We start from the raw sequence: 17,637 nt of genomic DNA, 5'->3' as shown, positions 1-17,637 counted from the left end.
TATTTTTTCCATAGTTTTTGAAATAAACAAATCAAATAAAAAAACATGTACAGAATTATCTGGTACAGAGTAACATGTTTGTTTCATCTGTGTAGAAAACAGTCAAATGTCTGTTTGAGGTCATTTACGACTTTGTAAATAAACACACAGAGCTCACATCTTTAATTTGTGGCATTTCATCCATCCTTGACTGAAAGTGATGTTGCACTTCTCTAGAGTATGGTTTGTGAGTCTGGCTCGATGTGGACTTGGTGTTGGAGACTTTATAACCCACTCCCATTGAAGGGTCATTAGTTTGGAATGACACTTAAAGTTATCATCTGTAACTTTTCACATTAACACTTCCCACAACAACTAGACCTATGGTCTATATGTTGTTGAGCTGTGTTCTTACATCATCACAAATGTTTCTATCAATTCTCAAATAGAGAAATTGATGATTTTAATTATAACACTCTGTTTCATTGGTCGCCTGTCAATGACGTCATATTGGTCACATGGTCATGTCAGACAAACACAACACTGACTGTTGTGTTTTTGTGGATTTTAGTCACTGGACAAAGTTATCAGAGAAACAAGGTGAGTAAATGTTAGACAGCTCAGCTCCCAGCTCTGCAAAGACATCCTATATCACTGAGGAGTGTTGCTGAATCACTGACTTTAAATGCAAAACTGTGTTATTCAGTGTTTTTACTGGTTATAATCAGCTGGTCTGTTTGTTGTGGAGAGGAGGAGACCTCTGTGGAGAATTGAGCTCCAGGTAAAAACCTCCTGAACCACTGACGCTGAAGGATCCAAACCAAGTGGAGACAACAACTCTCATGATCCCACGCTGCTTCATCATGTCACCCAATGCTGTCTGTTGTTAATGTGTTGACTGAGAGACAACTAGAGACAGAAGTTACAGACTGTGAATTTAATGTGGTGGAGCCTCCATGTGAATGCACAAACAAAGTGAGAGTGGGTACAGGGAGGCTGTAGGAGGCGCTGACTAGAACTGGGCCACAATATTCTATTCTGGACCTGATCCACTAGATATCTAATATCTAAATGTTGTCCAGCTGACGTCCTGAGTTTCTGTAGTAAACATGACTGTGATTCATCAGTGTGAGAGTCTCTGTTGATCTTCCAGCTTCATGTTTAACTGAGGAACTGAAGTTTTCAGGTACCACAGTGTGTGTGTGTGTGTGTGTGTGTGTGTGTGTGTGTGTGCGTGCACCATATTTGGAGGAGAAGGTGGAGCTGAGGAGGAGTGAGGGGTGGATCCTACCTGCTCTGTACTTTATCTTGATTGTCATGCAGGTTGCCATGTGTGGTAGAGTCTGTCAATCACACAGTAGCCCGTCCTAATGCATACCCTGCTTTATGGTCTATGCTTTTCAATCAGATCAAATATTAAGTTTTGTGAGGTCACAGTGACCTTTGACCTTCGACCACCAAAATCTAATCAATTCATCCTTGAGTAATAATGAATGTTTGTGTCACATCAGAAGAAGTTCCCTCAAGGTGTTACTGACATATCACGAGACCAAGACAGACGACCTGAGAACAGGATGTCTCTGGCGTGGAGGAATAAAAATCTTAACACTGATGTTGTAGAACAGCAAAATCATCAGTACATTGTTTTGTTGCTGCTGACAGAGGCTGAAAATCACGTCCACATTAACCTGGTTTAATTAGATTAAACAGCTTCAGTATTTCATACCAATACAGAGTGGAGCTCAATTGTGAATGTGGAGGACAGAGAACAGGCTGAAACAGCTGCCAACATCTGACCATGTTGATTTTCTTACTTAGCCTCAGTTTCATTGTAAAATACCAATGAATACAGTCCCATCTCAAACTACCCCACTGGATTTTTTAATTGTTAAATCTGCTTAGTTCGTAATAATATTAACAGTTACAGTTTTTAATATAACACTGTTTAATCAAAAAAGCTGCATTATCAGTCATGTCTGAGGCAGACGACAATGATTGTCACATATAGAAACATACAGATCTGTTTGGTTCACTGAGGATTCAGACTCGCTGCAGCCAAGACACTGTTTTTTTGTTGGGATTATTATGATTAACATGATTATTAAAAGACTGAATTCCAGCAGCATCCAGAGATTGTCCTGAACCAGTCTCTGGCGTCCTGCAGTCCGGCAGGTCAAAGCGTTGCATCCTCCTGCAGCAGCAGAGTCCAGGAGTCCAGTCTGTCAGAGCTCATGCAGACAAGGGCTCATAGGTATGGAAGTGGATTCCCTTAGAGCAGGTGATCTTCATCACAGCCCCGTTCAAACTGGTGTCCAGGATCAGCCTCATCATGCCCTCTGCTATCAGTGATGGTCTGCAGAGAAACAGAGAGGAAGAGAGGCATTAGACAACACACACACACACACACACACACACACACACACACACACACACACACACACACACACACACATTCTTATGTAAGGGCAGTACAACTGGGTTTTTGTTGTATTTTTAGAAGGATGGGAGTTTGCACAGGAAATAGACCAAGTTTACCAAGTCTACTAAGTTTGTGTGTGTGTGTGTGTGTGTGTCTCTGTGTGTGTGAGATCAGGAAGTCATCTGGCCTCAATTTCCTGTGACATTAAACTGGTTCGTGCTGTGAGTTTCAGTAAGCCCAGCCTGGTCACTGCAGTGTGAACAGCTGTGATGGAGGCTCAGTGAAGTGATTCAGGGCTTTTACTCAGAGCTGCTCCAAACAAAAACTCGTCCAATCTCCTCAAACATCAAGTAATGTTCCACAGCTGAGTCCACTGTAGCGCTTGTGTGCAACAAGAATGTAATCAGAAATGAAAGAAGCAGAGTGACTCTGAATGTTTTCAAGACCACAAAGTTTTAACTGCAGACACACAAACACACACACAAAATAACACAAGAAAAACCAAATCTGACAATAGTAAAAGCAGTTTGTTAGCACATTAGCAGACACAGCTCAACACTTTGTTGAACATCCGCTGGCTGACGCACATGAGGAGCTCAGGCTCTCTGACAGGTCTTCTGCCAAATCACTAAGTCTGTGTCAAGCATTCATCAAGCTAATCATAATACATGAGGACATTCATCATCCCAGACTGAGCTATCCCAACAGGACAGAAACCTGGTCCAGAAATCAGGTTCACCTCTGGATGAACTGGAACACACGAGCCCTTTCTACCTCTTTGGTTTATGACCAAAATCCTGCAAAACAAATTATGTTCCCATCAGAATCAGCTGGACTTATTATCAGCATTGTCACTGTAAGTGTGTTAGCGTTGTCACTGTGAGCATGTTAGCACTGTCACTGGGAGAATTTTAGTATTGTCTCTGTGGGCATATTAGCATTGTCACTGTGAGGGAGTTAGCATTGTCACTGTGAGATTGTTAGCATTGTCACTGTGATTATGTTAGCATTATCACTGTGGGCATGTTAGCATTGTCACTGTGAGAATTTTGTCATTGTTACTGTAAGTGTGTTAGCTTTGTCACTGTGACAATGTTAGCATTGTCACTGCGAGAATGTTAGGATTGTCACTGTTTGAAAGTTAGCATTGTTACTGCAAGAGTGTTAGCACTGACACTGTGAGAATGTTAGCGCATGTTAGCATTGCCACGATGAGCATTTTAGCATTGTCACTATGAGCATGTTAGCATTGTCACTGTGAGCATGTTAGTATGTTCACTGTGAGCGTGTTGGCATTGTCACTGTAAGTGTGTTAGCATTATCACTGCAAGAATGTTAGCATTGACGCTGTGAGAATGTTAGCATTACCACTGTGAGCATGTTAGCATTGTCACTGTGAGAATTTTATCATTGTCACTGTAAGTGTGTTAGCATTGTTACTGTTAGAAAGTTAGCATTATCACTGCAAGAATGTTAGCATTGACACTGAGAATGTTATCACATGTTAGCGTTATCAGAATCAGAATCAGAATCAGTTTTATTGCCAAGTATGTTTTCACATACAAGGAATTTTTTCTGGTGATTGTCACTGTGAGTGTGTTGGATTTGTCACTGTGAGCATGTTAGCATTGTCACTGTTAGTATCATTGTTAGCATTGTCACTTAGCATTGTTAGAGCATGTTAGCATTGCCACGATGAGCATTTTAGCACTGTCACTGTGAGCATGTTAACATTGTCACTGTAAACATGTTAGTATGTTCACTGTGAGAACTTTAGCGCATGTTAGCATTGCCACGATGAGCATTTTAGCATTATCACTGTGAGCATTAGAATTGTCACTGTGAGCATGTTAGCATTGTTATTGTGAGAATGTTAGCGCATGTTAGCATTGCCAAAAAAGTTAGCATTGTCACTGTGAGCATTAGAATTGTCACTGTGAGTGTTAGCATTGTCACTTTGAGAATGTTAGCATTATCACTGTGAGCATGTTAGCACATGTAAGCATTGCCACAATAAGCATGTCAGCATTGTCACTCTGAGTGCGTCTGTTTAGCTTCTTCTTGGTTTGTGTCATCCAGTGAATTGAGCTGAATTATTTTCACACCTTTTGTCCACGAGGGAACCACACACACTAATCAATATAAATCTTATGTTTTTCAACCAGCTGCTTCTGATGATTGTCTCATGCACCTCACCACTATCATCCCTGAAGCTTCACTTAGAAACCCAGTATAATCAAACAGATTTGTAAGAGTGTAAATTACTTAACATCCCACCTCTGTTGTTGCAATTAAAACATTCATTAGTTTGCATTAAAGCTAATTTCATAAACAAACTGACATTCGATCACAGTAAAAAATGATCTCATAGAAATAAACATGCATGTTAGTGCCAATGTGTATAAACTCACTGTAAAACTCCAAACTTGTTCATGCTGCGTTTGAAATCATCCTTGAACTTGACAAACTTGCCCATGTTGTCCTCGTGCTCCACTGAGTGCAGCAGAGGAGTGTCCACGAAGGCTGGACACAGGACGTTGATACGAACCCCGTAGTCTCCCTGAGAGGATGCGTCCTGCAGGAACATGTAGAGTGAGCTGCTGAAGGGCCTACCATAACTCTGTGTGTGTGTGTGTGTGTGTGTGTGTGTCTTACCGCCATGGCTCTAGTGAAACCAATGACTCCATGTTTAGTAGCAGTGTAGACAGGCTGATGAGGAGAGTGGAGGAAAGCTGAGGAGAGAGGACAGCAGACATGTTACATAAACAGTGTTTTTCATTACTGTGAATCGAAACATCCAGGCTATTGAAGCAGAGTAACATGATGTGTTTTTGTTCATGAAGCAGCCTCTGTTCATAAAACCACAGCTGCCTCTGAACAGCTGCTTCACACTGGAGGGTCACTGCATCCAAATTTAGGCTCAGCTGCGTCAGAACATCTCAGTCTACAGGTTTTACTTTCCCACGTCAAAGAAAAATACATCCTATAATAATATTTTAATTAGATTAATAAACAAAAATGATTTATCCCAAGGTGGTTTTTTTGTTTTATATATAGTTCTCTGCTTTGTCTCCCTTGTCGATTTAATACATTCATAACCTGTTACACTAATAGCACCAAGAAAAACCTAAACATTCAAACATATTCTGTTTCAATCACAGTCCAAGTGTTGACCTTGAATCCCTCAGCTGCTCATGTTGCTGTATAAGAGGCTCATCAGCTGCTCTGAATGTGCTGCAGGACCTTTAAGTGTCTGTTAGACGACAAGATGGCAGTTTTGTTCAGCCTCTCAGGTTAGTTTACAGGATTTTGGAAACTGTTGATGATGATACGTGAGAACCATCCAAAACAGTGGGTGTGTCGGGAACGGTGGAGAGAAATGAGAAAGTAAAGTTTGACTTCACTGCGTCACAGTGTTCACAGCTGAACAACAGGAAGAGATGTTTGCAACTATGACTGACAGAGGCACAGACTGAAACCACAACAGTTGTGGCATCTGAGAACACACACACACACACATAGACACATTCTTTCCCCCAAAACAATATGTAGTATGTTTGCCCATGTTTGGACAAGTCCATGTTTGTTATGGGAATGGCAAGTACATAAGCACACGCACACGCAAATACACACGCATATGCACACAAACACACACACAGATTGTATAGTGCGATAAGTGTAAAATGATTCCCATCTGCTGTCACCAGAGGCTCACTGTTCCACAGGACAGTGAACACAATCCTGTGGAGTCTCCTTCAACAACACACAGCTCTGAAACAAATGTAGTTTACAACTGAACACAAACAACACTGGTGTCTACTTCCTGCTGTTTGTAAGGACTGACTCAGTCTCACCATATTTCCATATTTATGTGTTCCATGTTTCATAGAGGAGAGATGTGAACTGCAGGTGACCCCAGACGTCTCTTATTGTGAAACACAATAAAGTTCTAAACCCATCATTTAAAGTGAAAGGGAAAAACTGTTGTGTGTCTAAGTTGTCATATTTACAACGTGTAGCAGTCATACAGCCAAAACCAGTGTGAGACTTATTGGGAGGAGCCTTAAGGTCATTTAGGAGGTTTCTTGATTTCAGTGGTATCTAATGAAAATAATATTACAGCAGCTGCAGAAACGATAGACGATAGACAGTTTTAGCTCTTTTAGCGTGACATGCAAGCCCCCCTCTCATCTACGAGCGGCAGCAGCAGCTGTTTGCTCTGAACAACACACTGTACACAAGCCACTCAGCACCAAATGACAGTCAGTTAGAGAGCAGCTGGTGAAGACATAGAAACATTTAGCAGCTAAACAGCTAGTTGTTTCCCCCAGCAGCTGGTGAAGACCAAACACAGAGGTAAAAGAGAGGGGACACTGGACTGTATTCAACACTGGACACAAACATCACTCCAAATAAATGTTTGATGTGATGTCTCCCTTTCTCTGTGCTGGACAGATAGACACACAGATACACAAAGCAGTGAGCAGTGTTTTTCATTGGTTGTTTGAATATTAATATAAACTAGAATTACTGCCTCCTTGAACCAGTCTTGTTGCAGTTTTTTAATGTCATCGTGACCCTTGAATGGATAAGGACTTAAGTATGCATGGATGGATGGACGGATGGATGAATGGATGGATGACTGAATGAATGGAAAGATGATGGATGAATGGACAGATGAACCAATTAAAGGATGAATGGATGGATGGGTGGATGGATGACTGAATAAATGGATGGACGTTGATGGATGGACAGACGGATGGATAACTGAATGAATGGATGGATATGGATGACTAAATGAATGGAAAGATGATGGATGAATGGACAGATGAACCGATTAAAGGATGAATGGATGGATGGATGGATGCATGGGTGGATGAATGGATGACTGAATAAATGGATGGATGTTGATGGATGGACAGATGGATGGATAACTGAACGAATGGATGGATGATGAATGGATGGAGAGATGGATGGATGGACAGATGAACGGATGGACAGATAGATGGATGGACAGATGAATGGATGGATGGATGGACAGATGACTGGATGGATGGATGGATGGATGGATGGATGACTGAAAACATAATGCCTCTGGCTACAGCTGTCAGTGCTGCAGAGGTACTACCCAGAACTTCAACTCATGTAACTCTGTTCTTCTGGATCTTTAAAATGTTCTTCACTGTGGAACATTTAGACTGTGGTAAATTCAAGTCACAGTGGTGTTCACTGAGGAGGAGGAAGATGTTCCTGAAGGCCACACAGCCGGCTGAAGACCACCTCTGTCTGTCTCTTGTATCAGAGTGTATTTGATCTCAATGTAACCCTCCAGGTTTCTGGTTGGGCACGTTTCAGGTCCAAAATTAAAGAGCAGCAGCCACAGACAGAAGTGAAAGTAAGTCTGGTTTAAGCAGAATTAGCTGAGTGCTTCAAAAACATAAACAGGTCTGTGTTCTTGTTCTCCTGAGCTGCATACAGGTCACGTTGTACACAGGAGGAACCTCCTCCACATAAACATGACAAAAACTACACTGAACCGACATCAGAGGAAAAGTCATTCCATGGGTTTTCCTAAACTGACAAATACACGCAATAGCAGCACCAGCAGGAAGTTTCTTGACCTCAAACCAACACCTGCTTGAACCCCTCAGTTCCAAATCAACCTCAGGGACTCAGGTCAGAGGAGCTAACTTTGAATCCTAATAAGTCCTGCAACCCAGTTCAATTCAATTTTATTTTATTTGTGTAGCACTAAATCATGATTATATATTATCTTAAGGCTCTTTACAGAGTCAGGTCAAGACCTCACAATATTATAAAGAGAAACCAACAGTTACACCATGAGCAGCACTGGGTGACAGGGGGGAGGAAAAACTCTCAGACTCTGGGTGGGGGAGTGGGGGGTCTGCCTCCACTGGTTACACAGGTCACAGCAGAATAATGAGGATTTGTGTATGTGCAGTTCAACCAAACAGGAACACACAGAAACACCTTGTTGATGAGAGAGGTCAGAGGAGAATGAACAGACTAGTTGAGGCTGACAGAAAGGCTATGGTCACTCAGGTAACCACTCTTCACACTGGACCTGGTCATATGGATCTGGATTTCTGCTTAGTCAACAGATGGTAGGGTCAGAGTCTGAATCCATGGACCTAACCTGCCTTGTGTCAACAGGCCAGGCTACTGGTGGTGGTGTGATGGTGTGGGGGATATTTCCTTGGCTCACTTTGGGCCTTAATATCAATTAGTCATGGTCTGAATGTCACACTCTGACTGAGTGTTGTTGCTGACCATGTTCATCTTTTTATGGCCACATCGTCTAATGGCTAATTCCTGCAAGATAATGCTCCATGTTACTTAACTTGTTTCATCAACATCACAGTGAGCTCAGTTTAATCTCCAGACCTGGATCCAGTAGAACCCCTTTGGGATGTGGTAGAATGGGAGATTGGCAGCCTGAATATGATGCAGTCATGTCAACATGGAGCAGAGTCTCAGAGGGAAAGTTATAACATCTGGCTCCATGACCTGAAGAACTGAGCTACACAGTGTTAGTGTGGTGTTACTAACAAAGTGATCACTGAGTGTACAATTTTTACAAAGTTAGAAAAACTGCTTTAAACTGCCTTTAAAAGTGTGTGTGTGTGTGTGTGTGTGTGTGTGTGTGTGTGTGTGTGTGTCTGTGAGTGAGGGAAAGAGAGTGTGGGCATGAACAAAAGATTTGGAGCAGTGTGAGCTTTTCCATGACGGTCATGGAGGTGAAGAATGATCCAGATTCAGTAGTTTCAGTTATAGTGGACCTCTGCCAACACATCATGGTTGCTTTTTGTCTCCTGTGTTTCCCACACAATACACAATCGAGGAAGAGGGGGACTGTTTTCATAAACTTGGCTTCCAGAGACTGAGAAATTCATCTTCCACGACATTTTGACATAAATAAATCCCTTTGTGTTTCTGTCTTTTTTAGAAAGGAGAAAGTTTAACACTTGTGCTTCCAGCTAGAACTGAAGTGTCAGGGTTATAGCAGAGTCTCTGTCAAACCCAACACTGTGATTTTAGTTCTGCAGATACAGATGATCTTCTTCATGAAGTATGACCAGAGATTAACAAAGATACATTTGCGCATGTTTGGGTTCAGCTACAGTTTGTGGAGATTTTCTTTATCAGCTAATGACACATTAGCTGATTCCTCTTAACAATATTCTAATTGTAACACAGTGCAGAAAGGTCCCAGATCCTGAATCAGTCAGTCCTCAGGGTCAGTCCTCAGGGTCAGACCTCAGGATCAGACTTCAGAGTCAGTCCTTAGAGTCAGTCTTCAGGATCAGTCCTCAAGGTCAGTCTTCAGGATCAGTCCTCAAGCTCAGTCTTCAGGATCACTCCTCAGGGTCAGTCCTCTGGGGCAGGCCTCAAGGTTAGTCTGCAGGGTCAGTCCTCAGGGTCAGTCCTCAAGGTCAGTCTTTAAGATCAGCCCTCAGGATTAGTCCTCAGGGTCATTCCTCAGGATTAGTTTTCAGGATCCCTCCTCAGGTCAATCCTCAGAATCAGTCCTCAGGGTCAGTCTTCAGGATCGGTCTATAGTCATGTTTTTCTTCAACAGTTTGTCTCTCCAGTTCTGCAGTATTAAATAATTCACATTGTGTTCACATTATTATGAATGTGTGTTAGTATGTGTGCATGTTACCTGCCATAGAGGACACATTGATAATGGTGCCTCCTTCCTTGCCGTACTCTTTACTCATGTGCTCCAGGGCCAAGTAGGTCCCCTTTATTACAGATGTCTGTGAAGATAAAGACACAACATAGTCACAGATGCAGGAACTGAAACTAAACACAGAGATGAGTGAACTGAACGATAAGGTATTTATAGTTGTGTTTTCACAAACAACATCTGCGGCTGACTGTGTTTCAGGGTAAAGTGCCTTGTCACAGTCATAAGCGGTGCTGGTTATGATAATTGATAATAAGATTTTGATATCTCTTGTGCGAAAGAAGAAATTCCATGGTGATGGTGGAGCTACAGTATAAGTTAACAGAGTCACAATAATAACTGTGAATCATCCTGTGAGGATCACAAGTTATCAACTACAGCTCCATGACAGTAACAACCTGACATCACCTGGTCACTGACAGTGACTGTTACTACACTGCAGTTACCAGTCACTACATTAGCCACATGGTGCCGTGAGGTCCAGGTCATAACATCCTCATCTGTAAACACCTCCAACTGAGAGAGGAGAGATTATAACAACACATCACGCAATGACGACTGACTCACTAACACAATGTTTTTTCATGTACATGGAAAACAGATGAAGACCAAGATATAGAGACCTGAGGGAAGAACAGCTGATAACATCGAGAGACGAGGAGGAATGTCCACACACACAGACACACACACACAACACACAAACACACACACACACATCTACACAAACACACACACACACAGACACAGTTAAGGTGATAACATTTAAATGATGTCTCCAGCAGCAGTTTGACATAAACATAACTTCAGTCTGAACTTGTAGCAGATAGTGAGTTAATTTATCCTCAACAACATTTAGTTACACATGGTTTAAAGTGATACAACTCGTTATTTATTCAACTAAGGAGAGTAATAGTCTATTGGAGACAGTTTTCAAACATCAGTACAGTCTATGGTCTTGCTGGCACTTACTGGTCCTGTGACGAAGGCACTGTCAGTCATGACAGCTAACTGTGCTGACTCTGTACAACTACAGTACAATATAGTTAACCTGTTCACCCAGTCATCAGCCCAGTGCCCTGATCCACAGGCTGACAGGCTCTTCAGTGATTCATCCGGTGAGGAAAAAGATTCAACAGACTTTTTCTTATCAAGGAAATGACACATTATACCCTTTTCAGCAGGTCTATCTGCAGCTGCAGACTTCCTAAAATACATGTTAAAATAACGCAGCTAAGTGGAAGAAGCTGGCATGAGAAACCTTCCTCCAGCCCTGAAGTCCTTGACCCCTCTGCTGAGAAAGGATCCTGTTAGCAGCTGACCACAGATGTACACACTTGTCATCAGTTGAGGAACTCTCTCACCTTCTAGTTACATTTAGATGTCCCCTAAACGCCTCACATGTAGACTATCAGCAGCTGCTACAATTTACAGAGGTCCCCTAAACGCCTCACATGTACATCATCAGGGGCACCAATGCTTAGTGTCTTCATAGGAGGTTTAAGGTATTTATAGTTGTCACTGCAAAATGTGCCAATATGGGGGGGCATCGGGAGCCCCTTTTCTCCTTGAGGGCCCCAAGCATTTGCCTGGTTTGGCTCTCCTGACTGTGCACAGACTCCTGGATCCACAGACTGCATGGGAGCAGCTGAAGGTCAGTGTCTGTGTTTTCCTGCCTTTGGAGTCATGGGGTTGTGAGTGTACACTGGACATGTTGACCCACTGCTGGAGACTGGACTTCCTGCTGGGACTCCACTTAGCAGGAGTGTGGTTGTAGGGCCTCGGGCTCGGTGTCATGAAAAGCATGTGAGGGTTGGGGGTTTGAGCCAGGGTCTTTCAGGGACAACGAGGCCTTCAGCATGACACATTATCAGCAGAACCAGTGGTTGTTGACCCAAAGTGGCAGCGCTGCTACAAACTGGTTGTAAAAGTCATTTCATTCTACCACTGAAACCCAGCAGCCTCCAGACAACACATCACATTAGTGTGAAAGCTCTTCTGCACATCAGTCAGAGGAAAAACACTTATGGTGTTTTGCTTTTTAAGTGGTGGAGTTAACTACTGCCATTTCTGCTTACATAAGAAATAATTATTCATAGTAGAAGTCATGATTTTGGTTTATTTAGTTGGTGTTTTATCATTGAGCAGGACTGCATTGAAAACTCATCCAGTGCCATTAGTAATAGGTGATGCTCTGTTATTTGAATCCTGCTATAGGCAAACTTGGTTAATATAAAATATGTGATATACTGTAACTCTTATATTTCATTATTATGTTTACATCATGTGACTTTCCTGCCTTCCTGTTAATCTAAAATACAACATAGACCATAGATCCTGGCGGCCACGTTTTTCTCCCATACGTTTTTTGATATGCTACTAGTCTTATATGCCAAGCTAAAAGTGAAGCAGGCTCAGGAGATAGCTGCTGTAACTTTTAGTGCTGATCTCTCTAACAGCTAATTTTATATGCATTTTTCATGATTTCTTTTTTTTTTTTTTTTTATGGTTTCCTATGGGCCAGCACTGTGGTGCACTGCCACCTCACAGTGGCACAAGAAGGTTGTGGGTTTGAACCTGAGGGCCAGTTGAGGCCTTTCTGTGGAGGGCCAGATACATTAGGTTACACCACCATGTGGTAAGAAATGAGCTAAGAAATACTGAAAAATGTTTTGGTTTAAATCTTTAAAGAAGAATAAATCTGATGTCTATGGATTCTGTGGATGACACTAAAGAGACTGATGTAGGCCACACCTGTGTCATTTAAATTTTCCTGCCATTCTGAATATTGCAAAACATTGACTCACGATCCTACAACCCCGTTTCCAAAAGAGTTGGGATGCTGTGTAAAATGTAAATAAAAACAGAATCTGATGGTTTGCAAATCATGTAAAACCATATTTAATTGAAAATAGAACAAAGACAACATGACAACTGAGAAATTTTATTGTTTTATGAAAAATATATGCTCAGTTTGAATTTGATGTCCAAACTCTTTTGGAAATGGGGTTGTACATCCTTGATCCAAGTTTCACCAAAATTGGTAAATATCATGTTTTGAGGGCCCTGAACACAGCGCATGTCTTAGATTTGAGGTATCATTAATCGTTTTTCCATGATTGGCTAACAAACTGTTGTGGGCGTGGTCAAATTCATTACATCTGTTATAACTCATGATAGTTTCATCCACCTCTAAACAAATTTGGTCTAGTTATATAGATTGACACCCTGAATAACAATACTGAGTTTCATGCAGTTTCAACGCCAGGGGGCGCTGTAACACTAAAACAATAATCACATAATAAAAATTACTACTACTCCCAGATGATGTCTAAAAACATGGTTCCACTTTTAAAGTCTCAAGCAGGACTAAACAATTATAGCTTGAAAACCGCTTGTTCATATCTGTTATAATTAACAAATTATTAATTTTCAATGAGGAGTTAGGTCCTCTGGCACAAGTCTGTTTATTGTTCTGAAGAGCAGGAGTAAAACCTTTGGTGAAGCAGCTTTAGTTTTGATGCTCCGAGCTCTGCTCCGAGCTGAGAGCAGCCTGAACTCAAAACATTCCTCTTATCCTGGCTTTTAATTAAATATGGTTTTTAGCCATTAGTCACTTTATCTATGGAGTGTATGTGGTAAATTGTATTTCTATATATTTTATCTGTCATTTTATTATTCATTGTCAACAACATTAAACAGACAACCAAAGCTTCATTCACTCTACTTCCTGTCTGAAGCCCCTTTTCCACTAGTCCAAAAACCAGCTATGATTTTATGACATCTGGCTTTTGTCAGGCAGTGATATAAACACAACACCTGGGTGAACACACTAATTCACTGTAAACACACCTGTCACCTGTCCAGCACGGTGCTGTGAAACCAGACACACTGCAGCTGCACTGCACTCAGGGATGACAGACTGAGCTGCAGCCCTGAAATAAGTTTTAAAAATACCCAATCACTGATCGAAACATCTCACACAGAGGTTCTGACAATGACAGGAGCAACAGTTTGCATGGTGGCTAGCAGCTCACTGTTTCTACCTGTGTGTGTGCACATGTTTGTGTGTGTGTGTGTGTGTGTGTGTGTGTTACTACAGGTAGTGAAATTGTGTGTGTGTGTGTCCTCTCCTGCAAACTCATCTGGCAATGTAAAATGACTCCGTCACCTTCCTCAGCAGGTTTACCTATGTTTAAAAAACCTGCTTATAGCTGGTAATTCTGGTGTGAAGAAGTCTCAGTCTGATCTCTCACAGATAAAAGAATGGGCAGATTCTGGATGTAGAGCATCGGGACTAACTTCCCTGAGGGGAAGTGGTCTTCAAGTCTGGTCACTGAGAACCTCAACTGTCCATTCTTACACACATGCAACACTTGGCACAGGTATAGAACGGTTGATCAAAGGGTGTTGTTCTGTCTGCCTAGTAAAAAACGACTGACCACAGCACATCTCTGCCCAGGGGCTTGTAGGGGCCACTGGCCTAGTGGGTCCTACATCTGCCTTGTCTGTGTGAACCACTGGTCATGGATCCACTCATCATCCTGTTTTTGTTAATGGTGTTGAACGAGGTTGACACAGCAGACACCAGTCCCCACAACCTCAACAAACCACTGTATAACAGGTTAGCACTACCTACCTACTACCGTTAGCACTACCTGTGCTGTCAGGTGACCTATGATCCAGACGGGGTCATAGGTCACAACACACATTTAACGTGTCCTGACTGCTTTGAATTGTCAATCATTCTTGGTATTCACTGTCACATGGACTCTGTCACACTGGTTTCAGAGATCCCAGTTACAGTGAGTTCATCTAAGTTCAGAGTGAATATTCACATCCCAGAGAGAAACTTGTCTGTGTGTTATCAGTCTGATCTCACTCTGCGTCACTCTGTAAAGAATCTCAGTAAAACTACATCTATCATTGAAACCAACAGCTGGGAGTCCACTACCTGAGGGTGACGCGGTCCCGAAGAACCTCAACAGTCCTGTTTTTACACCTGCTTTCGGGGTCATGGGATAGAGGTTGTCATATATTTGTGATTTAAGACCATACTAATAAAGTTGACATGATTGAACCCTTTTGTCTTACCAGGTTCACTTCTATGGTCTTCTCCCAGTTCTTTTCGTTGTTGATGCCAGCGTTGTTGATGACGATGTCTAGGCGACTGAACCGGTCAACGGTCCTCTGGAAGGCATCTAAGACATGGACACAGGATCTGATCAGAGCTGAACACCAAGACCTTCAGCCTCAACCCACCCCCACCTGAAAACTCCAGACCTGAACAGACCAGAATTTTTCCCCACTGTTGTTCAAGTAATTAATTTTAGATAGTACATTCAATGTGGAGAGTGGGCACCATCATGAACACACTGTGCCCACCTGTATAGGTGTCATCAGCTCAGTTATGGTGAACACTGAGGTGAGCTGCTGCTGCTGGGAATGAGATGACTGACAGGATCAGGATCAGACAGTAAACTTACAAACTCCTCTGTCATCAGTCAGTAACACCTGACATACATTTATGTTTCCTAATGAGCCAGTTCACCTTTTACATTAGAAAATACCACCTGAAACGCTTTATTAAAGAGTCTGCATGTTTGTCTGTCCTTCACTGCTCAGTTTAAACCATGAGACTAAACTCAGGCTCAGCTCAGAATACTTGCTGCTGCAGCTCTCTCACTCTCTCCCCACTGTGCTGCTGAGGTGGTGAAACCTGCCTGTGTAACCACCTGCTGCATTCCACACATGGACACCCGGCAATTAGAAACATACCTGCTCTTAACAGATTCATCTGCATGACGCACACACGCGCACACGCACACACACGCACACACACACACACACACACACACACACGAACACACACACACACACACACACAGACACACTGCTGTTTACTGGGTGTAGGCTCACGCTATGACCACATCAACAGCAGCACTATCACAGAGAGGAGCAACACTAAGCAGCATTCCTGAGCCATTAGCCTGCAGGGATTTACTTTTTCAATGTCAGACAATGAAACCTTGTTCCTCTCTCACTCACTCTGAGACTCACTCATTCACCTACATACACTCTTTAATTCTCTGCTTCCTCACATACACACACACGGTGGAACTGGCAGATGAGTAGAAGAGGAGGATAAGAGTGAGGAGCAGCAGTACAGATCTTCAACGCGTGGTGAGCAGGCGTTTAAACCATAAACTGACACAGGATGACAAACAACACTTGAAAACAAGATAAGACAAGCTGAGTTTGACTGGACCACTGACGTAACCTGTTCAACCTGCTGTGGTCACACATGTCGCTGAGGCTGCTGCAGCTACTGCACTGAGCACCGACACTAACTCTTTTGGCTTTGTGAAGCCACTTCCTCATTCATTCTGAGAAAGTTTAATATGAGTGTGCAGAGTTCAGCTGAGCTGTGCAGTCATCTCTACAGTTGTCATGCTGTGTCACTCAGGTGGAGACAGGTGATGTAGAAGTCAGTGTTACCTCTCAGTGCATCTCCGTTGGACACGTCACACTGGATGAAGGTGCAGTGGCCCTCTCCAAACTCAGCATCCAACTGGGTCTTACACTCCTCACCACAGGTCTTGTTCAGGTCGACCACGGACACCTGGAGGACAGAGGGAGGACTTTTAAATCGAATTCAGTGTGGATCTAGCTCTGCAGGACTACACTGCTCTCCTCTCCTCATGGTGCTGAGTTAGAGCTGTGGTTTTAACAGTATGGTTGTGAACAGCACAGTCAGCAGCAAACTGTTCTGACGAGGAACCAGAATACAAGCGTGATGACACTTTAATCTCAGGCCTGTGCCACATTTAGCCTCGTTCCTCACAGTCAAGTCTTTCTAATTTAAATTCAGTTTGAACATAACAACACTGGTCTCATTAAGAGGTTAAAACTCAGTGTCTTAAACTCTTCTTCTCATGTTATATGTGAGAAGTTCAACATTGATCTAAAAACCTTTAAAGGCAGGAAACAGCAGTGTTGTTAGAAAATGTGACAAAGACAAAAGGCTCATAAGAATCTGTTAAACAGGCTCATTACAGAAACTCCAGCTGCTGTAGAGTCAGTGCTCTCAGTTTGAATCAGTGAAGCTGCAGACTGTTCCAGTTCACTGAGAGGTATTCCAGTAAAGTGAAGCAGCAGAGCCGAGCTGTTAATGTGCAGCTGGATCAGACTCACACAGAGCAGCACTGACCTTGGCTGAGCTCTGCAGGAGTGACTGGACCACGGCTCTCCCGATGCCCTGAGCCCCCCCGGTCACCAGAGCCACCTTCCCCTTCAGAGACATGATCCCCCCACAGTTGGTCTTCCTCCTGCTCTCTCACTCTTCTTCTTGAGGTCACTGTGTGTTCATGCACCTCTCTGCTCCCTGTAACACAATCAGAGGCTTTCTCACCCTTCACTGTGTTTTCACTCTTTAAGCTGGGCTGTCTTCCCTCCTCCCTCCTCCCTCCTCCCTCCCTCTGACACACATGCAGTGTTTGTATAGACTGATAAGCTGAGAGAGAGAGAGAGA

At 42.8% G+C, this 17,637-nt stretch overlaps 1 protein-coding gene across 1 annotated transcript; it reads right to left on the bottom strand.

Moving 5' to 3' along the window:
• Window positions 1–1,658: 1,658 nt before the first annotated feature.
• hpgd (15-hydroxyprostaglandin dehydrogenase) lies at window positions 1,659–17,581 on the bottom strand. The gene is made up of 7 exons (XM_071505778.1): window positions 17,317–17,581; window positions 16,605–16,728; window positions 15,201–15,307; window positions 10,083–10,179; window positions 5,054–5,130; window positions 4,810–4,973; window positions 1,659–2,332 (listed from the first exon to the last, which is right to left on the bottom strand). Exons 1-7 carry the CDS (start codon window positions 17,407–17,409, stop codon window positions 2,209–2,211), a joined length of 786 nt encoding a protein of 261 aa, XP_071361879.1. The 5' UTR covers window positions 17,410–17,581; the 3' UTR covers window positions 1,659–2,208.
• Window positions 17,582–17,637: the final 56 nt, after the last annotated feature.

Source organism: Trachinotus anak, unplaced genomic scaffold (genome assembly GCF_046630095.1).
Source record: "Trachinotus anak isolate AG129_WGS33_773 ecotype Australia unplaced genomic scaffold, CSIRO_AGI_Tana_v1 ptg000019l, whole genome shotgun sequence".
NCBI lineage: Eukaryota > Metazoa > Chordata > Actinopteri > Carangiformes > Carangidae > Trachinotus > Trachinotus anak.
Note: the sequence above shows the minus strand (reverse complement) of the source record. Positions and strands in the feature narration are given on the sequence as shown.

Bases quoted from the DNA above. Each gene is read 5' to 3' on its own strand.
- hpgd (XM_071505778.1), bottom strand. From the start codon at position 17,409: ATGTCTCTGAAGGGGAAGGTGGCTCTGGTGACCGGGGGGGCTCAGGGC. The intron at 15,308-16,604 runs GTAACACTGACT...TCCATGTCTTAG, and splicing joins CAACGGAGATGCACTGAGAG to ATGCCTTCCAGAGGACCGTT. The intron at 5,131-10,082 runs GTAACATGCACA...CTCTCTCCTCAG, and splicing joins CAATGTGTCCTCTATGGCAG to CTTTCCTCCACTCTCCTCAT.